The sequence below is a fragment of the Drosophila suzukii genome, chromosome X, assembly GCF_043229965.1.
Source record: "Drosophila suzukii chromosome X, CBGP_Dsuzu_IsoJpt1.0, whole genome shotgun sequence".
NCBI classification, from domain to species: Eukaryota; Metazoa; Arthropoda; class Insecta; order Diptera; family Drosophilidae; genus Drosophila; species Drosophila suzukii.
Genome location: NC_092084.1, coordinates 10,480,933 through 10,504,750, shown reverse-complemented (window position 1 = coordinate 10,504,750; position 23,818 = coordinate 10,480,933). Strand labels below are relative to the sequence as shown.

Below are 23,818 nucleotides of genomic sequence, written 5' to 3'. Positions count from 1 at the left end.
AACAGGGGGCTTGTTATAAGGTAAGCGAAGAACGAAGGACCTGAATGCTTAAGTACAAGGCCCTCATTCTTAATAATATTTTTAATAAATTTGTGTTCTTCGTAGATCCTTATCTTCTGGGTTAAAGGTAGGAATATATATGTACACATATATTTCTTATCTCTACGAATTTATTTGTTCTCGCCTCTCCGATAAATCGTGACTCAAGCTACCTCTCTGTCTCTCATATTCTCTTTATCTCTGTTTCTCTCTTTCTCTTTGTCTCTCACACTGAAGTTACACCTATGCTTAATGTCCTTGAGTAGCGTTGCAACAAGTTCTAAAGTACAGTTAACACTCGCTAAAGAAATATCACAAAAAAAGCACACTTTCCAATAAAAATATTTTTATGGTTTATATTTTAGTAGAATAATGGAACAGCACCTCGAATAACACAATTTACGTGATTGTTCCGTCCTTATCACCAATGGAATGTGACCTTATAATAATGCCTAATAATTCCAAAGAACGCTTTAATTCAAACTGGCTGGTAACGGCTGCCACGTCAGCAAGCAGTTTGCAAGCAAGCAGTTGATCTGTGAAACAGTTATGTCTCCGACAATATGGTGGTGCTGCTCTAACACGCTAGGATCCCCACTAGATATATATGGTTGTACTACTTCAACAAACAAATCAAGTCAAAGTCAAATTTTGAATAAGTGTCAAAACCGTTTTATGGAAAAATTAACATGCTACCGAGGAAAAACTGTAGTTGCTTCCTTGCGAGCTCGTCTTGCCACTAATCCCGCCCATTTTCCTCGCGGATTTTCTCACCGCCCCCCTCATTTGGCTTACGGTTATTACAGTTACTGGGTAATCGATATCTAGGGCAGGCCTTGACTTTTTTCTAGAAAACCCCGTATGTGTGTCTGCGGCACGCGAAATATTCTGGCGAATTTGTTAAGCACACCAGAGCTTCTTGTCTTACTTTTGGCAAATTGAGACATACTAACAAAATACTAGGGAAGCAGTCTTAAAATATTCATAAAGTTTCAAAATCGCTAATTATAATGGGAAACTTGGCAAAAGGGGAAGTACCGTAAAGCCAGCGGAAGCAAAAAGCTAAAATGATGGTGGGGAAATTTTCGGGAATCTGTTCAAGTTGCATAAAAGTTAAGAAGTTTTCCACTTGATATTCGTGAATTATGAATGCTGATGTCAAATGATTTGATTTTGAGTTTCGACTGGGGGCGAAAATTTTTAATTTCATTTTCGGGGCTTTCCCGTTTTTAGCTGATTGGTTGGGAAACACTTGGAAATTCTTGCTTTGATTTTATAAAATATTTATGAAAACGGTAGAAACCTATATTTCGTTAAATCCTAATTTCATTAAATCCTTTAAGTCAAAAGCACCTTAAAAAGTTTCTAAATATTTTTGTATGCGGTATTTAAATATCACTTTGTCAAATTCGAGAAAACCCAATCAAGAAATTAATTAAGACAAAACAGAAGACTGGCATCTTTTTAAAACTTTAGTTATAAAACCGCCAGGAGGTAAGCTTAAAAACTTTTGGAATAAGCACGGGGACAAGAATTTTCCAACTTTGACTCTATTCTGGCTGGTTAACAGTTTAAACAAATATTTTTAATCACGTTAAAACTTTCGTCGGAAGCCGCAGCAAACGAAATTAACTTTTGTTTTTGGGGCAGACAAAGGGAAAATAAAACCGGCAGAAATTGTTTTTGAAATTTGAGGATCTTTTGCTGTGGCATTTTCCCCATGATTTCCTTTTTTTTGTTAACATATCGGGTTTGGGTTTGTGACCAGGTTTTTCCAAGTTTTTCCTTATTTATGTTTATAGTTTATAGTTTATAGTTTTTTCTGTCTTATTTCCCAGCTGCAAGCGTGAGTCAATTGCCAGCGCTCACTGTTGGTAACAACAACAAAGGCTACTAAGTTGGCAGCCAAGCGGGCCCAAAAACCTGTTTTCCATTTTATTTTCTCGCTTTTCAGGTGATGTTGTTGTTCTTTTTTTTGTTGTATTTTATGATACGTTATATGCACTTTTCCAACTCGATTTTAGAGGGAGTTTTCAAAGGGTTTTCATGGAGTGTTTTTATAAAGTTTTTCATTGAAAATGAAATAACTTTGCACGTGACTCATTGGAATCTTAAACAAAAAACAACAGAGAGCAACAGAGAGAGAGAGAGTGAGTGATATTTTTGTATTTTTTTTTGTCACACGCTAAAAAAAAGTTTAGAAAAAAAAAACTGTCCAAGAATGCCGCCAGTTTATTTTTGGTTTTTAGGGAGCTGTCTCGTTATATAGTTTATAGTTTTTTCGTTTTCCATGTATTTAGAACAAGTTAGGCGATAAGTACTTATTATTATTATTTGTTATTACCAATTTCTCATTGTTTAACTGGCACACTAACACACACCACGGCAGAACTCGACGCGTTGGCCGTCGAAAAGTATCTGAGCCAGCAAAGTACGAGATACTAACAACCGTTCACCACGCGCGCACAAAACAAACTGCAAGATACGGATACTCAGATACTCTGGCAAACTGGCAAAGTACTGGCGGCAAGCGCTGAAAACCTACTGTGGCCATAATATACGAACGAACACGAACGTGCTGCCGAGTGAGATATTTGTACTCGGGCTCAGGGGAGGGGGGTGGCGAAACGAAACGTATCTGAACCAGCCAAACACGAAATGTCGAGATGTTTTGTTGCTGGCAACATTGAGGCGGAACACAGGCTGAAGGCGTGTTGCCAAGCAACATGTTGCTGGAGTGCATGGTATCAACATGCTGCCGGAATGGGGAAAGATATAAAAAACTTCAAAGTTGGTTGATTAAAGTTGCAGTCTTAAAGTTTTTTACCGCAGTGACTTTTTGCGGATAATAATTTACTAACTTCAATTCATTATAACAGCTAAAAAACGGAAATTTTTGTCCTGAAAAATGGTATTCCGATTTTAGTCCAAAATGCGCTTTTTCTTTCCGCTTTTTCAATCGTAGTTTTGCCAAATCAAGGCGTACAGCTAAAGGACCGACTGTTTTGAGCAGCTTGCTAGATATGCTAACAATCTCTATTACTTTAGGGAAAATTTTTTTTTTTACCAATTTTCTCATTTTTTGTAAGGTGGTGTATCGTCTATTTTTGCGAAAAATGTCAAAAATTAAAAATTTGCAGGTTTAAATGCCAATCGATTGGAAATTAAACAACGAGCTCAACGAGGTATGACATTCCTCATTCTGACTTATATTTTTGTTATGGCAGCCAAAAAACAGAATTTTTATGGCCAAAAAAGGGTTCAAATTTTTGTCAAAAATAGCAAATTCAGATTTTTGTCAAAAATGCGAGATTTTGTTTCGGTTTTTTTATCATAGCTCAGCCAAATCAAGGCCTACAGCTTAAAGACCGACTGTTTTGAGCAGCTTGCTTAACATGCTAACGATTCTCATCATTTTTAGGAAAATTTATTTTTTTACCAATTTTTTCATTTTTTGTAAGGGGTGACATCACTTTTTTTGCGAAAAATGTCAAAAATTAAAAATTTTCAGGTTTTAATGCCAATCGATTGGCAATTAAACAACGAGCTCATCGAGGTATGACATTCCTCATTCTGACTTATATTTTTCTTATGGCAGCCAAAAAACGGAACTTTTATGGCGAAAAAAGGGTTTACATTTTTGTCAAAAATAGCAAGTTCAGATTTTGGTCAAAAATGCGACATTTTTTTTCAGTTTTTCCATCGTAGCTCAGCCAAATCAAGGCCTACAGCTAAAAGACCGCCTGATTTGAGCAGCTTGCTTTATATGCTAACGATTCTCATCATTTTTAGGAATATTTATTTTTTGACCAATTTTCGTATTTTTTGTAATCATCGTCTTTTTTTGCGAAAAATGTCAAAAATTAAAAATTTTTAGATTTGAATGCCAATTGAATGGAAATTAAACAACGAGCTCATCGAGGTATGAAATTCCTCATTCTGACTTTTATTTTTATTATTGCTGCCAAAAAACTGAAAAAATAGGGTTGAGATTTTGGTCAAAAATACGATATTCAGATTTTAGTCAAACTGCGACTTTTTGAGCAGCTTGCTAGTTACATTATTAGTTACGTTATGGCAGCCAAAACACTGATTCAGATTTTAGTCAAGAAACTATTATTTTGATGGGTTTTTAAAAACAAACAGCATTGAAAAACGCAACTTACACAGTGTGTTCAAAAGACCTGAAAAGTGGAGCCCCTTTGATAATTTAATTAAAACCAAAGTCATAATTAATTTATCAGCACAATGTGTAGATAAAATACATTTTCAGTGCAGAGGAAGGGAGATAGGGAGCGTCTACCGTTAGACGTCGAAGAACTCAACTCTTTTCCTCTCGTGTGTCAACAAGGTCAAATGGCGATGGGCGGAGAAACTGGGCGGCGGCACTTAAGCCGCATTTCGTCACTTTTACGAGTGACTGGTGTCGAGTTTTTGACACGTTTTTCTTGCTCAATCTTTGGAGGAGATTGTCAAAAGACTTTCAGAACGGAGCATTAAAAATGTAACTACTTTGGGGGCAATGGCGCTTAGCAAAGCTTAACATAAAAATATTACGCCACTTTTATTATACAGAAGACAGCAAATGAAAGCTCAGATACGGTTTTTGTTGAACTAAACTATCTTTTAATTTGTTCAAAAAGAAATTCATTAATTTTTATTGTCAAGAAGACAACGAACGAAAGTTCTTGAAAGAAATGTGGAACTATGATTACCAAAAATATCGAAACTATCCTTAAGTTTTTTTCCCACTGTATCCTTCAAAGTTTGCATCATGTTGCTGAAGGAAAATGTCTTAGTTGTGGGAACTTCACGATCATGTTTTGGGGGGAAAAGCGAATGGCTTTTCCGGCTCGGCAACATTTCGGCGACGGCCACTTGTTGTGCCACGCAACATCAAGATTCGATTCGAGCAAAAACTTCTTTTCTGTTTAATTGCCGCGCTGTCAATTAACCACCGCCCACTTCCGAAACCGTGGAAAACTCGCAACGAGGGGGGGGTGATTTTCCCGGCTAAGTGGAAACAAAAAAAAAAGTACAAAAAAATCCCAGTTACGTTTGAATGCATTCTGTGCAATTTACTAAATGAAATTGCGTATCTGACAGATGCATAGATGCCAAAGCGATGTATTCTGCAGTTATCATTGTTGTTTTGTTTTCGTGTGTCGTGTGTGTGACGGAGCAATTTATCACCCTATACAGAGGGATATACATATATCTATATACCACCGACAAACCCCCTCCCCCAACTGCCCTTTCCCGAATCGCCAATAAGTGATTTATAGGATTGTTATTTTGTCGTTGATGTCGCACTTTCGCTGCGCTTTATTTATTGCCCTGTGTCTTCCTCTTCCCCTTTCCGCCACCCACAAAAACTCGATTCGACCGATTCGCCCGATTTGAAGTGTGTTAATTTTATTTCCATTTTTCCGCCGAACAGCCGCACGAATTTTCCGAATTTTCCACAGATGGATATTGAATTGATCGGCGGACTGTGGGAAATGTGGTGACAATCGTTCTACATGCTTAATTTGCTAATGCGTTCGACCTTTGACCTATTGGCTGGTGATGTGAAAATGCCTGTTACAAAAATTTACAAAGAGTTGGTTGCAGCAAATTAATCTTTGAACTGGATTTTCTTAACTATAAAAATATCGAATAACAAACGTATATTCACTACATAAGTTTTTACCATTTTAATATGTTTAAAATATTTTATTTGAATAAGGAATATAAATATATATGTGATATATTTACCAAACTTAAACTTATCGTATATAGGCCCGAATAAAGAACAACTTCCTTTTGAGCACTGCAATTATTTAGCAATTATGGGAACAAGTGAACAATTGCAATAACCTGAGTCGCTCAAACCCACTTGAAATGGTTTCGCCTGACCTGTGACCCCGGGATCCGATAATCTGCTACCTGATTTGATGGCCAGCCAGACAAATGAAGACGTCGATTTAGGAGCCCTGTGGGATGCGAGTTTTCAGATGGGTGGTCTCCGAATCAATCTCCAGCGATCTCGGCAATTCTGTTCCAATTTGTAGCCCGGATCGAGTTCGTTTTTTTTCGAGTTCTTGTGGTGCACACCTGCATTTCGGTGGTGCATCGAGAAAATGTTCTCAAATGACGGTAACCGCAGCCCGAAAACCATTAGAAAATGGTTAATAACTCTATAAGCAATTAGATCCGCAGAGTTCCCTCTCACCCCCCGGATGCTCAATTTCTGACAGGTTTTGTCCGCACCGAAGACCTAAACTCAATACCAATCTCGGTCTTGGCCAGAAACTTTAGCCGAGAGTCATTAGTTCACAGGAACGACAGCCATTCAGAGGTCCAAATGATGAATTATGGTTTTCCGAATCGAACGCACAAAGCACAGAATTCAGATACAGATACATTCACTGTTGCACTTACGTATGTGAAGTAAACTTGGGGCCGGAGGTGCCAACGTTGGGTGCTCAATAATTAATTGATATTTAAGCATTTGCCTTATGAGTCCATTTGCCAGGATCTTGACGGCACAAATCAAAGATGCAGTTGCCCTATCTAGAAGAAAGGAAATGTAATGGATTTATAAGAATCAGTTTTTTCAGGATATTGTTCGATTTTGCTTAGTGATTAATTATTTAAAAAAATCTTGGTTCAATATTTTTCTCTCAGGTTTTTATATAAAGAAATCAATACAGTTCTAAAGAAATAATTGCGATGTTACTCGTAAAGGTATAAACATATATCATGTTATATCCTAATGACACTGCTGTTGTTTTTCCAAGAGTCTATTATCTTTAAGCACTGGACTGCCGCAAATGGGTTAATGAGTATCCATTGCTTCAAAGTCCATGGAAACCCCTCAACTGTTTGAGTGGACCCATAGAACCCTTCTGTTATTATTATACCATTAAAAGGCCCTCTCCTCTCCCCACATAACCCTTGAGTCCAGGCACCAAAAACAAGTTGATGAGGCTTCTTTGGTCTTTCGAAAATAGTCTCATTAAACCATCAGGACAATAAATGGACATGAAATATTTTCACAGTTGACCTTTAATGAGCTGAACCCCCCCTCCCAACGCAGTGGGAAAGACCCCCCTTATAAGCAAAATGCCCAACTTCCGTCCGAAAGGCAACCGCAAAAATCCGAAAAACTATGCTAGGTATTCGATTCCTGGCGATTTCGCACAGACGACGACCCTTATTTTTCAGCACCCCCCGCCCCGAGTTTTATTTCTATTTTGCTCGGACTATGGATTGTTTATTTGTTTGTTGACCTTTTAGCTCTTGGCGCGTGACTGTGACCATTTGACCATTTGTCCCCCTTTTGTTGCGCACGCGTGCCCCGATATCCCGGTACTCCCATCCTCGACCCTTAAATATTTGATATATTTTGGGGTGATATAACCCGCCCCTTTGTTTTAAAAACATTTCGTCCCCTTGCCACTTTCGGTTTTCAATTAAATTGCCAAAAATTATTGCTTGTGTGTGTGGAGAAAATGAAAATGTTAGAAGGGGTAGGGGGTGGCAAAATAGAATTTCTCGCTTCGACGGGGGGCTATTGGGCAGTTTGGACAGGATCGGGGTCACCATTGGGTAACGGTAATTGCGACCAGTTCATTTCCTGTTGCGTCTCTAACGATTTGATTTAATTGAACGCATTTTTCTTGGGTATTTTAAAGTGTTTGAAGGAAGAGGGGATGACAAAATATTCATTTAGCTGGTGGTCAGTGGAAAATGGGTGGGTGTTCACAAAACAAAAGTGAGTTATAAAATAAAACAAGAGGAGGGCAGTAAAAATAACCAATATAACAATGAAACCAAATGTCAAATGCAGAGAATAACACAAAATGTAAAAGTCAAATTGAAAGGAAAATGTTATTAAAATGTATCTATTAAAAATTTTGGAAAGTGTAATAAAAAATGTCACAAAATTATGTGTGAAATATGGTCTACCATTTTTTTTTGTCAGTAATATTGTATACATTTTATGCTACATTTAGTATTGCTAAAAACATTATCCTCTTAGAAATAATAATGTGTAACATGAATATAATCTTACAAAAATATGTAAAAAATATTACTTAGCAAGTAAAATTTTTGTAATTTGGTTTTAGTGTACTCAATACTCAATAAATATTTAAGATGGTGAATATCACTCTAAATTTTTTTCGATATTAAGGGCGTAAGCCGCTGCATTTTTCCCCTGCAGTTGGTGAAAAGTGCTCCTGAAGTCACCTGGCTTCAGTAAATTTGAGCCAGATTGTCGTCCGACCCAATGCCTCGATATTGTGCATTCAAAACAGGCCAAAACCAGAAGGCTCGAATTCGAAACCCGGGAATTTCGGGAACAATGGCCACGGGGGTGTGGCAAGGACAATTAGCGTCGGCCGCAGCTAATTATGATCCCTGCGCCGCGGGTGGTGGACATATATGAGCTCTATGTTCGATGGACTCTATGTACTTTATAGGTGAGTCTGCGATTCTGCGAGTATGGAACTCCCAAACTCATTTGCGGTTCAATGCACGGCGAGACCCAATTTCACTTTCCCTTCGCCGCGTTGACATTTTCCGCATAGATTGTGAAACCCTTAATTAACTTTCGAGGGCAAATAACGACCCCGGATATGTCCACTAATCCAGACAGACTTTCGTTTCGTTAGTCGCGTTTGCAATGTGAGCAGGACATCCGAGACGCCACCAAAGGACCAAACAAACACGACAAAGCAAAACAACGACCATTCTACCCATCCCATCCCCAAAACTCCTGGTTTTTTGTTTCTCGGTCGGCAGTGTCGCGTGCTCCTCATCATCCACATATCCTCTTTAGTTTAGTCTTTCCACAAAAAAAAATTACGTAATTCCCTAGGCTATAGGTATTTTTTCCAAAAATTTTTTTTGGTATCCTAAAAAAGATTATTCATGAGTATTTATGATTTATTTAAATTAAATGATGCATGTTAAGAATACTCTAAGTTTAACAAATATTTTCTTCTGGTTTTTAACATTTCCTTTACTTGATTATTTTCTCTTCAAATATGCTTTATATTTAAAATTTATTATGTACATGGATACATTTTAATTATTCTTAATGTTTCAAATATGTAATATTTTTTTAGTATGTTGATATGTTTTTAGCATTTTCTTAACTTGATCTATTTTATTTTAAAATAAACGTGAATATTATGGGTTAATTTAAATTTAATCAATATTTTACAAATAATATACATATACAAAATATTTTTTTAGTATAAGATACGTTTCCAGAAATGCCCTTTTAAATATTCTCATATTTACCCAAGACCCTAGCTCAGTTCTAGTCCAAAACCACATTCTCCCGAAATTCCAGGCAATCAATCAAAAAGCGGATACCAGGGCAATTATCCAGAATGTGGTATTCCCAATTGCACGATTATTTTTCTCAGTACAGTGGATGGGAGAGGGAATAACATTCGAATTTTACACCTACTCACGTGAATTGGGAGGGCATCGCCGTGTCCTGACCACAGACATCCTGCCGTACACCCGCACCACCTGAGTCCTTCGGCTCCTTTGTCCTTTGCCGGGCACTCATTTTGCCATGTGGTCAAACACAAAGTATGTCTGCATGTGGTGCGGTCCAACAATGTTACTTTGAAGCTATACATCCACGTGTGTATGTACATATACATATATATATAGATTGTTACATGGCCATATAACCATGTACCCATAGGCGGTATGCGAACACGAAAAAAAAATGTAACAAAATAATTCCCATGCCAACATTTCCGGGAGCTGTGCAAATTTAGGGCTTCTCACCCGTGCAAGGAATGTGTGGATAATGCGTTGCCATTTAACGCATTACTGAGTCCTGCCCATCGCTGAAAAAAATCGAAGGAGTCGCTGGGAATTCACAACTTCAGGATACTCAGGGTATATCTAAAGTACGCCCTATTAAAAACTAAATTTTCAAATTTTATAAGAATTTATAATGGCTTGTTAATATTTTTGTATAGGTTTACCTTTGGACAATATAAATACTAACGTAATAAATATAGTAAGTACAGAAACCAACCCATTTACCCATTCAGTTACAGGGTATAAACATCTCGTCTGCGGCTTTGCCTTTTTTTGAGCCATAATTATTAGCTTTCGGTTGGATAAGGCGTCGCTTCGTCTGGTTGTCTCGTAAGGATGCTTTGTTGTGGTCACTGGGATGGGATTATATCCGAGCCACCCACCTTTCACATATCATCCTTAAGCTGCGGGACAATGGCAACATCCATTCAGTCCAAATTCAAGGTTTATGTGGCATGAGATCAGGAAGCCTGAGGAATTTGGGTCCATCAAAGTTATGGCTTATTTTAAAAAGGTAACACAACAAATATTTATATTCATATGTCTTATTTAATAGTTTTCCCTTAGGACCATTGTAAGGTTTTTTAACTATTTTATGAAACCTTATCTTATAAACCCTCATACTAAAAACTGTTCCATCGTTCCCAGAAATATCAAAAATCTTCTGTCGACTGATTTACTCTTAAATAGCTAATGGTCAATTAATCGGACAGTTTTGATTAGATCAGAGCAAATTGTTTACTTTATTGCTCATCAGCGGAAAGTACCAGCATAGTTGTATTATCTCGACTAGTTACAGCCATCTGACCACTTTGACCAGGAATTACCAGGCCCGAAAGTGGGGAAACCCGAGATGCGTGCCGTGAAACGAGAACAAGAACCGTGTGAAAGTAATCGGATCGCTTTTGTGGCCATAGGAACCTGCGTTACCATCCAATTTCCAACCGCTAATCTAGGCGGGGAGTTTGGTCCGCTGTTCTATCGATGAAAGCGTGGCCTTTATTCCGAAATTCGGTTTAAGGTTTCGCGCTTGGAGATCCGGGTAGAACGTTCAGACAGACCCCCCCCCACTGAAAGGAAATGTCAATATTTGTCATTACCGCGTGGCATTTTCTAGCGAATTTCTTCAACGCATTGTCTACGGGTATTTTTTCTTTCTTTTCCCGTTTTTGGGTTTTTCGGGGTTTGGTTTCGTCGGCTTTTCCTTTGTGCCGGCAATGGCCATAAAACCAACAAAGGCGAAACAAAGGCCGCCGTGCGCCGTGTGATTATGTAAGACGCAGTTGCACATCGGCTCATATTTGCCAACACCACACATTGCAGGCGGATATCCAGAACCAGAACCAGAATGAGGGATCCGGGAAAGAAAAACCAGGCACGGCTTTGTTTGAATTGGCCTCTTCCGTTTCCGATAATCGGATATAGCGGCAGATATACTCAAATGGTGCGACCAGAAACCCAACAAAAGATCGCAGTCAAGCAGTTCAGTCAACTCCAGCTCAAGATACCTTTTTGAGGACCTCAAAGTCAACATAGGATTGTGAATACTATTGTTTTCTTTAAATAAAGACCTTTTAAAAATATAATAAAAATGTTTTTAAGATCAAGATGGCCTTGTTTTTTTGTTAAGACATTCAGCCTTCGAAACTCGTCTACTTTCACATTAACACTTATATTTTCAACTGAACTACATCGCTTTCCACATTCAAATACATTAATATCCCAGTGAAGATCCCGAAAGAAAATGCAGAACGGACCAAATGATAAATACCCCGAAAAGTTCAATTTCAATGAGGAGGTCCTTCGCGTGAAGATCCAGTTCGGTCTGATGTTCTTCGCCGAGATGGAGGAAGCCATTTTTAATGAGAGTGAGCCCGAGGATACCAACGATGAGGAAACAAGTCCCATGGAGGTCAGCAGTGAGGACAGCGATAGACATATCTAAATTCACTACCATGAACGTCACTCTCAAAATTTCGCCGGCTATCATTATCATCCAATAAAGTTCTGTGGCATATTGTGTCCTGTCGTCATCCGTCATGATCTGTTTTCGGGATCGCTTATTGTCCCTTAGCTCATCGCTCACTTGTGCTCTAAGCGGATTAGGTTTCACCCAGAAACGTGTTCGGGACAAAGGACTCCATGGGGGAAGCGGAAAAAAAAAGAATAAAACAAAAAGAAGTGAGTACAAAAAGGGAAACACGGGCAACCCTCGAACAATGAACCATGTGGCAAGTGGATTGGCAGCTTGTAATCCTTCACCCCGCCCTACATATCCTTATATATCCCCAGGTTCGATCCAGAAATGCACTTGCTACATGGTTATTGCATCATCGCCTTATTGCCCTAATGCGATTAGCATTCATTTTTAATCGTGCCTCATTGGAATTGGGTTTTTCGTCTAAGTCTTTCGATAGACTGCCTGCATTTCCGCTCTTTAAGTCCTCTGCACTGGGAAAAATCATATATGCTAGGGGAGATCTATAATTTTAAAACGTAAGTATTGAACATTTTAAAATGAATATCCTGATTAAATAATTGATACATTTTATTTTCAAAACATCCATAAGGGAATGGAAAAATTTAACCATCCAATGTATTTTTTTTTTCTGAATGTTTAGTGCTTTTATAAATATTAATTTTTTACCCTGTACATCAAGGGAAACCTGGCTGCTCATTACGCAATTTTTCGGGAGGGTGTTCCCCTGTGAAGTGGTTCATTGTCAGTGCCCTAGACCAGAAAAGCAAACTGTCTCGAGAGCGAGTGACTTGAGACTGACGAAATTGTGACGAAAGTACAAGTACAGTCACCACCGTTTGGACAACCCCCCTCCTCAATGACAACCCCTCGAGGAACAAAGGGAGTTGAATGCTTCACCATGGAGTGGGTCAACGTGGAGCGTGCTCAGGCTGTGAAATTGCAAACCAGAACAACACTTTCATCGATAATCACGAGGGTCATTCGATGGGTCAAGTGTCGCCATAGCGCGTGGCAACCCCTTCGGAAAAGGGGGAGAATGGAGAACCCATGGGGAAAATCTGAAGAACTTAACCAAGGCCAGATAGGGAAAATTTGTGATCGTTATAGATGCAAATCAATGACGAGGCAGGCGGGCACTCGATGTTATTTAAATTCATAAATGTATGTCATTTTACCTTAAGGGTTTTTTCAGCTGCTTTGATTGTTACTTTAAAATATTTTAAAAGACTGAAATATTTGAATAATTTAATTTATTATATATTTAATTAATAAGATTTTGTTAAGCTACTAGCTACCTTTTTTTCTTTTGGTTGCCATGACTTTTTAAAATAAGTCTTCTAAATTAGGGAAAAATCAAGCATGTGTCATAATACCCTAAGCACTTCTAATTTCTTAAATAATATAAACTATAATTTTAAATATTTAACCCTTATAAATATTTATCTCTTTACAAAATATTAGATCTTTCTTATATATGCTTTGTGAAATGTTTTTGCCCAACTCAAAGTTGTTTGTATAAAGGAACAATAAACTTTGTTAGTTTTTGGGGAATACAATGTTAATTAAATGATGCTATTAAGGAAAGCTTTTCTTTAATAATAGAAATTACAAAGTGCATCCACTTAAAACCTAAATTATAACGTGTGCAAATTGAATTCTGTTCTCACTTAATCTGTTACCTCGAATTCGAACTGCCGCCCGTGAGTATGCAATAAATAATTCGCAACTGCTGGGCGGGGAAAAGGGCAGCACAAAAGCAGGCAACAACAAACAGATTCCATTTAGATATTCACTCTCGTTTGGTTTCCATTTATAGTTTGTGGTTCCATCTGCAATATCGCCTCCATCTGTTTCCGTTTGCATTCGTGGTGTTTGCTTTTAACTAACGCGACACAGTCGCATTCAAATCAGCTTAATTAAATTGTAATTGGATATGTTTTTTCGCCTAGAAACTGACACAAACAAACGAAATCCTGTGGGCCAGGGGGAAATGGGAGTGAAAGTGGGAATGGTGGTTGATGGCTGACGGCTGATAAGCTCATCGCGGGGATTGTCTTTAAAGCTGCGGACAGGCGTCTCTATCCGTCCAGCCATCCATCTATATCGTACATATACCGCCCGCTTTCCCAACCCTTAACCGAGCCACCAACAGTGATGCCAATAATTAAGAAGAGTAGCTAAAAATACCAGAAAATATATTAGTACCATCCTACAATTCATAAAATTGAATTCATAAACCTCATATTAAAGCATTTCTCATTATGAATGATATAATAGTTTATTTCAATATTTATAAAACTTAACCCTTTACCGAGCCACCAACAGTGATGCCAATGATTATGAAGAGTAGCTGGAAATAGCAGAAAATATATTTGTATCATCCTAAAACTCCTGAAAATATCATAAAAAATATTAACATACCTTAAAATAAACGTTTGAATTGATGTAACTCATATTGATAAGCATTTTTTATTTAAAAGAAACATGAAGAACGAATAGTTACGAAAATAAAATATTAAGAAAACTAAAAAAAGGGTTTATGAAAATATTAACTAGAATACTAGGATATTTTTAATGGAAATATATTTTAGCCAATAGAGATTATAATATATTTAATATAGTATTTTATTATTTAAGAAATACTTGAAAATCATGAGAAATGTGTATAAAATAGCCGCATTGGCAGCACTTTTGTTAGAGGCTGTTGCTTCTTGTTTATGCAACGAAACTAATTTAAAGTGCTTCACGCGGCGGTCGCTTAATCCGCTGGCATGGTGTGCGTGAGTCCCCCGTCTCATTTCCTCCATCTCCCCTCTCTCTCTCGCTCTGTGTGTGTGATAACTTCGTAAAGTTGTTGACACGCATATATTTATAATATATATATGGGGGTAAATAATAATAACAATATAGTCAGTAATTAAATGACACTGGCACGTGGCGCGATGAAGCCAACAACAAAGTTCACAGGATAGCCGAAGGAACCACCCACACTCATGCAGACCACTCACCCACACAGTCACACCCACACACACAGGCCCAGGGCAATGGGAAAAACAATTAATATATCAGCACTTTTTGGGGTCACCAACTAGAAGCCAATTAAATTCAGACCATAACTACTCCTCATATCAGTTCAAAAAGGTTTTATTTATAAAAAAAGGTTTGGTATTGTTTGGCCAAATTGTTTTTAATTGGAATGCAGTACTTAATTACCTTTAAAGATACCTTATAATATACTTAAAGTCAAATAAAATAATACTTCATCCTAAAGTAGCGGCATCTTATAGATACAAATTGATATTAAGGTAAGAAAATAAAACAACTTATCTCTACACTGATAAAAACGTAACGTCCCAAGATCTTACATTCAATATAAATATTTTCTGATATATGATTATTATAATTTAACACATATAGTTAATGCTAAGATTTTAAACCTTGATTTTTATATGAAACTATTATTTTTAATTAAGCAAAATGTCGACATTTTAAATGCAATTGGAAGGTATTTGTTTTATCCATTCCATTTCCATCAGTGTAAACAAAATGAAAACAACATTAGTATCTATAAACCAACTTTCACCTAATAAGCTTAATACTAATGCGAGCCTGCCACAAATGTCCTTTATTAAATGGTATTTTGTAATCGGCCTTTGAGTGCCTTTAATACTGACCACCTCTACCTTGCAGTTTTGATTACAAATGCACTAGTAGGTCATGTTTGATTTTCTCGTAATGATAAGCTTCCGATTGCCAAATCATTGTTGAATTGGTCCAAAGGTATTTAATTGGAAATGGATGCAAACATGTACGGGGATGCTGATGAATCAGTTGCAGAATTAAATCATTGATGGGTGGAGAAAGGAGGTCCTTGTTGATTCTGCGGCGCATCGTTGACATTATTCACATTCAACTATTTGCAAAACAAATTCAAGTAAGTCCTGGCACGAATTAAATTTCATTTGTTTACGACTCAATGAAAAGCCACAAAGCTTCTGCCAATAGGCTTTCCCTGTCAGTTAAAGTTGGCCTTTTCCGCCAGACAGACAGATACATACATATATATTTATATATATACATAGATACAAATGTATAGCTTGTATTTTTGGCACAATTAAGATTTGCGCACATAACGCCCAACTTGTGTGGCATTAAGTGCTTTGCTCGAAAACTTTTAATTGAAATAATTTGTTAAGGCCTCTGGGGGCCAACAGAGACTTCAACTTTTGAACAGAAATGCGAAACAATCTCTATATACATACATATATACACAGTACATGAATGTGAATATTTTTCCAATCTCTCTAGGCACTTTGACTTACAGCCAAAACAATAATGGTCCTTTCAATTACATATTTTATGGTGAACTCCAAATGCCAAAGGTAAAACAATGCCCAACGGGTTTTAGAATTCTGAATTCCTTACTAATTGATTTTGTATACTACGATTTTTGGACTTTAAAGAATTAAAGAAAACAAATATTTTTGTATATTATTTTTATTCCATCTAGACTATATAACCCTTATCGTTGCTGAACTTATAGCAAAATCGCTTAAAGCAAATCCTTGTTCTAATGGTGGTGGGTTGGGATGTGGTGGTGCTTATAGTCGTAGTTGTGTTAGCCACCGTTGTGGAATTTAAACTGGAAGTTGAGGTAGTCGAGACACTCGATGTTGTACTATCCAAAACACTCGATGTGGTACTATTCAAAACACTCGATGTGGTGCTATCCGAAACACTTGATGTGGAGTTAGTGGAAGTTCCCGAAACCTCTGTTGTTACTTCAGTGGAGTTTCCAGCTGCCAGGGAAGTGGTCTCCAAACTAGTGCCATTCGAAGAGGGTGCCAATGTGGTGCTTGTAGTTACATTATTCGCTGCTTCCAGTTCCAAAAAATTGATCAGGGAATCCATAAACTTCTGTATAGAGTTACGATCCTCCGCTGTAAAAGTTTGGGCCTCTGAAAGTCCCAAAAAATAACCATTTCCCATTAGGGAAACGATCAAAAGAAGTACAAAGTGATTATCCATTTCGTTAAAGTTCAATTGCTCTAAGCTCTTTATAAACTGCACACATTTTCTGTCTGTTTTTCGGCATTTATACTATTATGTATCTCTTTCGGCCACTGGGGTTACGTGCCAACACCCCAAAGAAAAGAAGATAGCTCTTTGACTTTTGACCATCTGGGTCACTTGACTAATCTAATATTTCAGCTGCGGTGTGAGACATTCTTTGAGGTATCGCAAGATATTTGCTAATATTAATCATCACCTCTTTGTGGCTTTTTGAGTCAATGAAAAGAGACTGCGATGAATAAGCACATAGTAAACACGGCTTAATCTCTATAAAATGTCGTACATATCTTAGCTTATCAAGTTAGTAGTATAATAAACTTTAAAGTTATTTGGCAGTTATGTTACTTCTTAAAAATGTTTATTTTCATTATTAAAATGATAAGGTTAAACATATAATGTTTAAATATATTTTATATTTTAAGGAAAGCCTAAAACTATTTGTTGAATTTGGATTTGGAACTTAAAAGTGACTATATTCTGTAATAGGATTTGTTTGGATCTTAAAGAATCGCAGTAATCTTTTTTATATATTAAGATTCTAAAATTATATAGCTAGAATTCAAGCCCGAGTTCCCCAACTTCGAACGTACAGATACTAGACCAAACTGATCTAAAAATGATTTGGCCAGAGCATACCAATCCAAACTTACAACCCCTCTTTGAGTTCTAGATCTAAGTCAGTAGTAATCTGGGGAACGTAATGCTTTTAATCCGATTTCCTCAAGTTAAATTCAACTGTCTACCCACTCATTAACGACAAAAGATAAGAAGATCGGTTCGGAGCATGCTAAAAGAATTCTCCAAGCATATCGACAATACATATTGATGTGGGGAAGGCACGTTTTACAGCATGCCAGTGAGATAATCTCGCTGGGCTTAAATTGCGATAAGCGGGTTACAGTCGTATAAAAGCCGTTGGAAGAGCTTCGAAATCTATCAATCACCGACAAGTCAAGTTAGTGGCAAGAACCATCGAGATGTGGCGTTTACATTTGTTTCTACTCCTGTCCACCTGTTTTCTGGTGCCCCACGATGCCAAGCCCACAAAGCGATCAACGGTTGAATTTTCCTCGACCACATTGGCCTCACTGCTCCTGGAAACGGATACTACCAGCAATGGCACTACGGATCAACCCACTAGTACCGAGAGTTCTTCTGTAAGGACCCCGCGAGTTACCAATATCGGACGTTTGGCCTCCAAGGATCTGGCTGATTTGCTTTTGGCCAGCATGCAGGCACGTGGCGCCAAGTTGACCTCCTTCCAGGAGTCCACAATGAAATCGCTGCGCACTGAGGAGACCAAGGATACGAAAGGCAACAATGTGTTCCTGCAGGTGGGCATGGATGTGATAATAGACATTTTGATCGGAGCTCGGGATAATGCCACCTGTGGAAGGATCATCGAGGATATTGATCAGTCGCAGGATAGGAATAGCCTGACCTTGACCCTCAAGTCCTTCTTGGCCCTTTGCTTCTTCAATGGCATCGAGTGCGCAAAGGATGAGGTGGCCCAGGTGATTAAGAGCACCCACTCGCGTCAGCGCCAACAGGCCAAGGTCGTTCTGGATGACGACCATCATCAGCAGGCTGAGGGTTCGGGTCTTCGCACCGCCCGTCGTGTGGGTGTGGCCAAGGACGATCGCAACTCGGTGCTGAAGTTCCTGCAGGCCCGAAATATCAACGAACTGAGCGCTATCCTTAATACTCTTCTGCAAGTGTGCGGAGCTTCGGGCGGCGAGGCCCACAAGATCATCAGGAATTTGCGAGAGAGTAAGTATACAGATCAATGTAAAGAGTAAGAAGAAACGAGTCATAAGAAACGAGTAAAAAGAAACGAGTAATAAGAAACGGGTAATATCGAGTGACATGAAACGAAAGTGTAACAAAAAGTGAATATTATGTAATAAGCCCAGTAACATTCATGACTGGCAATTGGTTAAATACATTTATTATTTTATTTATAATATTATAATATAATTATTAACCCTTTTCTTATCCTTTCAGTGGGTCCCGACAGCGTCAGTTTGCTGCAGGTGAATTCTTTTAGCATGCTATCCGTATCGCTGCTCGACAGTTTGTCCGCCATTGCCGAGGGTAAGACGAGCGGTTTGTGCTCCGCCGGTCCCGAAAGTTGGATCGTCCGCCTGCTGGCAATGGGCGTTGACAAAGTGGTACTGATGGGTCTGATGACCGCCCTCGATCGCACCATTGCGAGCTCGACCTCCACATCCGCCGAAATCTCCAATGCCGCAGCCCTGAACACCCTGAATGGAGGTGACCCCACAGATACCAAATCTCAAGTTCTCCAAAAGTCCGCGGCCACCGCAAAGCGAGCTATTTGTAAGTAAAATGAGAGTCCTTTTGAATCATAACCCCTAACAGCGAGTCTTTCTCCTCGTTTTTTTGCAGTGGATTCGGGCACTGGTAACGATTTCAATTGTAAGTTTATCTCATTTCCTTTTAAAAGGACTTATTTAATTTGATTATCTTTTACAGTGGCACCATCAGTCGAGGAAATCGGTTCATTAAACACAGTTAATGATCTAATTAATGCCAATGTTCCCGTCGGAGCTAATCTTCCAATTTTAAGTAATGTTGATGGTGCTGCTAACAACGTTCTTAATCGTGAGTGTTTTATTTTAAAAAGTGATTAAGTGTTTTGAGTGTTGATGATACTAAAACGTTTTTTGCAGAGGGATCCGATGTTATTGTCCAAGGACAAGGAAACACTTTCAACCGTTTAGTGGGTGCACGAATTCCCGTTTTAGCGAGTGCTCCGATATTGTCTAATGTTAACGGTGGAAGTTCATCGTCCAGCTCTTCGGGAACTCCATCAAGTTCTTCTTCTTCCTCGAGTCCATCTACCAGTTCAGGTTCTTCCGGCTCGACAAGTTCCGGATCTTTGAGAAGTTTATCGGGCGGGGGTAACAATTTCAACTGTGAGTATTCCTCATTTTCCCCATGAACCGATTTATTTAATTTATAATTTATATTTGTAGTGGCTCCTACTGTTGATGAATCTGGCACTGGAAACACTGTTAATGACCTTATCAACGCCAATGTGCCCGTCGGAGCTTTTGCCCCTATTCTAAGTAATGTTGATGGAAATGGTTTAACCGGAAACGTTCTAAATCGTAAGTTCTGGCACATCCAAGCCATTTTCTTTTTCATTTAAATCTTCTTTTTGCAGAGGGATCTGATATATTGATCAAAGGACAAGGAAACACTTTCAACCGTTTAGTGGGTGCACGAATTCCCGTCTTAGCGAGTGCTCCGATATTGTCTAATGTTAACAGTGGAGGTTCGTCGTCTAGCTCTTCGGGAACTCCATCCAGTTCTTCGTCTTCCTCGAGTCCATCTAGCAATTCGGGATCTTCTGGCTCAACCAGTTCGGGATCCTCCGGTTCTACAAGTTCGGGATCTTTGAGAAGTTTATCGGGTAACAATTTCAATTGTGAGTATTTCTTATTTTCCCCATGACCCGACTTATGTAATTAATTATTTATATTTGTAGTGGCTCCTACTGTTGATGAATCTGGCACTGGAAACACTGTTAATGATCTTATCAACGCCAATGTGCCCGTCGGAGCTTTTGCCCCTATTCTAAGTAATGTTAATGGAACTGGTTTAGCCGGAAACGTTCTTAATCGTGAGTTTTGGCATAATCTTAACATTTTTCAATTTTAATATTTACTTTTTTTTGCAGAGGGATCTGATGTTGTTATTAGAGGACAAGGAAACACTTTCAATCGCTTAGTGGGTGCACGAATTCCAGTTTTAGCGAGTGCTCCGATACTGTCTAATATTAGTGGTGGAAGTTCATCGTCTAGTTCTTCGGGAACCCCGTCTAGTTCTTCTTCTTCCTCAAGTCCATCTACCAGTTCGGGATCTTCCGGCTCTACAAGTCCGGGATCTTCTGGTTCTTCTGGTAGCTCAACTAGCTCTTCTTCTGGCACTCCTAGTTCTTCCAGCTCATCAGTGCTTGGAAACAATGTGAATGGTAAGCTTATTATTATTATCAGTATAATATATTATTATATGCTAATTATTATTTCTTGATTTCAGTTAGGGGCGATTCCATTACTGGCAATCAGAATTTCCTTTTCAAGCTTCTTGATCTTGGACTCCCAATTTCTCTCGCCGCTCCGGTGCTCAGTATAATTAATCAGGGATCGGGTTCTACAACTCCTTTGAGTGGATCTTCGAGTGGCTCTTCAAGTGGTTCTTCAGGTAGCTCTTCAAGCGGATCTTCAAGTGGTACTTCTGGTAGTTCCTCCAACGGTTCCACAGGATCCTCAGTGGGAAACAATGCAAACAGTAAGCAATCTAGTTATTCAGCCCTGGAATGTAACAAATTAAATTGGATTCCTTTATTTTATAGTCGATCCCAGTGTTGATGTTGTTGGTAATGATAACCAAATTACAAAAGCTGTTGATGCCAATGTTGATGTACTAGCTAATGTCCCTGTTCTCAGCAAAATTACTGGAACCGGTTTTGCAAATAATCTCAACCGTAAGTAAACATATTCTGAAGATTCTGTGAGACTGAAGATTAATGTTTCTTTACCTTTTTCCTTTAGAAAAACCTAACATACTGATTAGAGGTGATCGGAATAAGGTTACCAAGCTTGTAGATGCCAATGTTCCCGTTTTGGCGGCTGTTTCGGCGCTCAGCGATATCACCGGTGGACCATCCAGTGGTGGAACCTCTAGTGGTGGGTCCTCTGGAACTGGCTCTTCTAGTGGTGGATCCTCCTCCTCCTCCTCTTCGGGAGCATTGGGTGCATTAGGTGGTCTCACAGGAAGCTCAGGATCGGGATCGTCTTCGGGTGGCCTTCTTGGCGGATCGGGATCGTCTTCGAGTGGCCTTCTTGGCGGTGTTCTTGGAACCGTCGGTGGTGTCATTGGCGGTGTAGTAGAACCCGTTCTTGGTGGTGTCGTTGGCGGTGTAGTTGGACCCGTTCTTGGTAATGTCGTCGGCGGTGTAGTGCAACCCGTTCTTGGCGGTGTCGTCGGAGGTGTAGTGGAACCCGTTCTTGGCGGTGTCGTCGGAGGTGTTCTTCCGGCAGTGGAACCCGTTCTTGGAGGTGTTCTGGGCACCGTTGGTGGCCTCCTGGGCGGTGCTACTGGCAGTTCCTCCAGCTCATCCGGCTCCTCCAGCCCCCTTGGCGGTCTCACCAACATTTTGGCCACTTCCTCTGGCTCCTCCTCCTCTTCAAACGGTTCCTCCTCCGTGATTGGAAACAGTGCCAATAGCGGCGCCGATACAGTGATCGTTGGCAATAATAACAATTTCGTCCGATTGGTGGATGTCAATGGATTGGTTCTAGCCGACATCCCCATTTTGAGCAGTATTACCAATCTTTTGGGCGCGACAGGACTAATCGGCAACTCAGCGAATAGTAAGTTGAAATGATTTTGTACATTTTCAAGATCACTTTAAACTAAACCATATTTTGTACTTGCAGAGGGTCCCAAGACTGTTGTTATCGGTAACAACAATCGTATAGTGAAGCTGATTAACGTCGATCTTTGGGTGTTGGCCTTCCTCGATGTTCTGAATATAGTCCGTGGAAGTGGAGGCGTTTGCAACCAGCTGAACAGTAAGTGAAGATCATCTTGGGTTTGCATGATCTCTTACTAATATTTGTTCAATTTTTTTATAGCTGGACCTAGTACGGAGATTATTGGCAATGACAACGATGTGGTTCAGTTAGTGGATGTGGATTTGAGTGTGTTGCTAGTGGTGGATTTGTTGAGCCACTTGATCACCACTGTGGCCAATGACTGCGGGACCACCACCACCACCACCACAACTACCACTACAGAAACACCCACGGTTCAACCTCCTACAGCTCAGCCAACCACTGCTCAGCCGCCCACACCTCAACCACCCACTCAGGCTCCCACAGATCAACCGCCCACCTATGGGCCACCCACCAACGAACCACCCACCAATCAGCCCCCCACCAACCAGCCTCCTACCAATCCACCACCCACAAATCAACCTCCCACCAATGAACCACCCACCAACAGACCCACAAATCAGCCTCCCACCAATGCACCACCCACCAACAGACCCACAAATGAGCCACCCACCAATAGGCCACCCACCGATCAGCCACCCACCAACCGCCCACCGTCGCCCAGTCCCAACAACTGCTATCGCAGATATTGCCGCAAGTGGCGCACTCGTCCCAGCTATTTGTGCTACAAGAACTGCGGTGGTGCCTACGTCTACAAGCCCTAAGTCGGTGACCTTGCACCAACACCACCCCCACCCACACAGCCACCGGAAGCAAGAGAACCACCGGAAGGAAGGCAACCACCGGAACCACCGGCTGTACAGCTACTCAATTTTGTTATGCGTGGCACTGCCAGCCTCACTGCCCCTGGGCATTTATTTATTTTTTATACTTTCTAAGAAAAAGTTGTTTAATTTATTTGAAATATATAGAAATTGAATCCATATCTAAAAAGTTTTTATGAAATATGGGAGTATCGGTATGAAACATGTGGGAAAAAATTAATATACAAGTTAAAATATCTTTCTTTCATAGGTATGATACGATTATGTATCAATAACCTAATTACATTCCCATACTATCAAAGTTTCACAAAAATAGCATCTAGTGGTTATAAATGTGTCCAAAAGTATGCAGTTACTATAATATCTTTGTCTTTCGGTATAAAACCATTGATCTTACGGCTTTCCAATATATTATTGCATACTTTTAGACTCCTTCGCAAATGATTTCAAACGGCCTAGTGAAAATCATTAATATATTGCCGCATTTTTCAGACTAAGGAGCCTAAGTACCAATTATTCGTAAACACCCCCTCTCCAAATAAAATAAATCATCATTTTATTCACACACCAAATGCAAT

General features: G+C 39.3%; 4 protein-coding genes across 16 annotated transcripts in view; 2 read left to right on the top strand and 2 right to left on the bottom strand.

The window, feature by feature from the left end:
* Positions 1-2,565, bottom strand: part of Fas2 (fasciclin 2) — a 74,578-nt gene extending 72,013 nt beyond the window's left edge. For 4 of the 11 annotated variants that reach the window (XM_017079640.4, XM_017079641.4, XM_065868188.2 and 1 more), the window contains exon 1: positions 2,384-2,563. The gene's annotated coding sequence lies outside the window, so the exon portion shown is untranslated. Of the gene's footprint in view, positions 1-2,383 lie in introns of all 11 variants that reach the window. The other 7 variants (XM_017079636.4, XM_065868186.2, XM_065868187.2 and 4 more) reach the window with 4 other exon arrangements.
* Positions 2,566-11,517: 8,952 nt separating this feature from the next.
* On the top strand, positions 11,518-13,144 carry LOC108013694 (uncharacterized). 2 transcript variants are annotated; one of them, XM_017079613.3, is made up of 3 exons: positions 11,518-12,057; positions 12,169-12,372; positions 12,537-13,144. In XM_017079613.3, the coding sequence occupies exon 1, from the start codon at positions 11,621-11,623 to the stop codon at positions 11,819-11,821; it is 201 nt and encodes a 66-aa protein (XP_016935102.2). In that variant the 5' UTR covers positions 11,518-11,620; the 3' UTR covers positions 11,822-12,057; positions 12,169-12,372; positions 12,537-13,144. The 2 variants fall into 2 exon arrangements, 1 of the variants encoding a protein (XP_016935102.2); XR_011604624.1 differs by having other exon boundaries at positions 11,817-12,057; positions 12,124-12,372.
* Positions 13,145-16,336: 3,192 nt separating this feature from the next.
* LOC108013697 (uncharacterized) lies at positions 16,337-16,943 on the bottom strand. Its single transcript, XM_017079615.4, has one exon. It carries the CDS (start codon positions 16,883-16,885, stop codon positions 16,364-16,366), a length of 522 nt encoding a protein of 173 aa, XP_016935104.2. The 5' UTR covers positions 16,886-16,943; the 3' UTR covers positions 16,337-16,363.
* A 915-nt stretch (positions 16,944-17,858) lies between these two features.
* On the top strand, positions 17,859-23,399 carry LOC108013667 (uncharacterized transmembrane protein DDB_G0289901). 2 transcript variants are annotated; one of them, XM_036820683.3, is made up of 14 exons: positions 17,860-18,700; positions 18,935-19,270; positions 19,340-19,369; positions 19,427-19,555; positions 19,624-19,869; positions 19,930-20,064; positions 20,121-20,384; positions 20,445-20,579; positions 20,637-20,930; positions 20,996-21,247; positions 21,312-21,443; positions 21,511-22,332; positions 22,399-22,533; positions 22,597-23,399. In XM_036820683.3, exons 1-14 carry the CDS (start codon positions 17,908-17,910, stop codon positions 23,178-23,180), a joined length of 4,287 nt encoding a protein of 1,428 aa, XP_036676578.2. In that variant the 5' UTR covers positions 17,860-17,907; the 3' UTR covers positions 23,181-23,399. The 2 variants fall into 2 exon arrangements, with proteins under 2 accessions (XP_065723975.2, XP_036676578.2); XM_065867903.2 differs by lacking the exons at positions 19,930-20,064; positions 20,121-20,384 and having other exon boundaries at positions 17,859-18,700.
* The last annotated feature ends 419 nt before the right edge of the window (positions 23,400-23,818 follow it).

Excerpts from the sequence above, each read along its gene's own strand:
- LOC108013694 (XM_017079613.3), top strand. The coding sequence starts at position 11,621 with ATGCAGAACGGACCAAATGATAAATACCCCGAAAAGTTCAATTTCAAT.
- LOC108013697 (XM_017079615.4), bottom strand. The coding sequence starts at position 16,885 with ATGGATAATCACTTTGTACTTCTTTTGATCGTTTCCCTAATGGGAAAT.
- LOC108013667 (XM_036820683.3), top strand. The coding sequence starts at position 17,908 with ATGTGGCGTTTACATTTGTTTCTACTCCTGTCCACCTGTTTTCTGGTG. Across the intron at positions 19,370-19,426 it reads CACTGGTAACGATTTCAATT|TGGCACCATCAGTCGAGGAA; the intron begins GTAAGTTTATCT and ends TATCTTTTACAG. Across the intron at positions 19,870-19,929 it reads CGGGGGTAACAATTTCAACT|TGGCTCCTACTGTTGATGAA; the intron begins GTGAGTATTCCT and ends TTATATTTGTAG.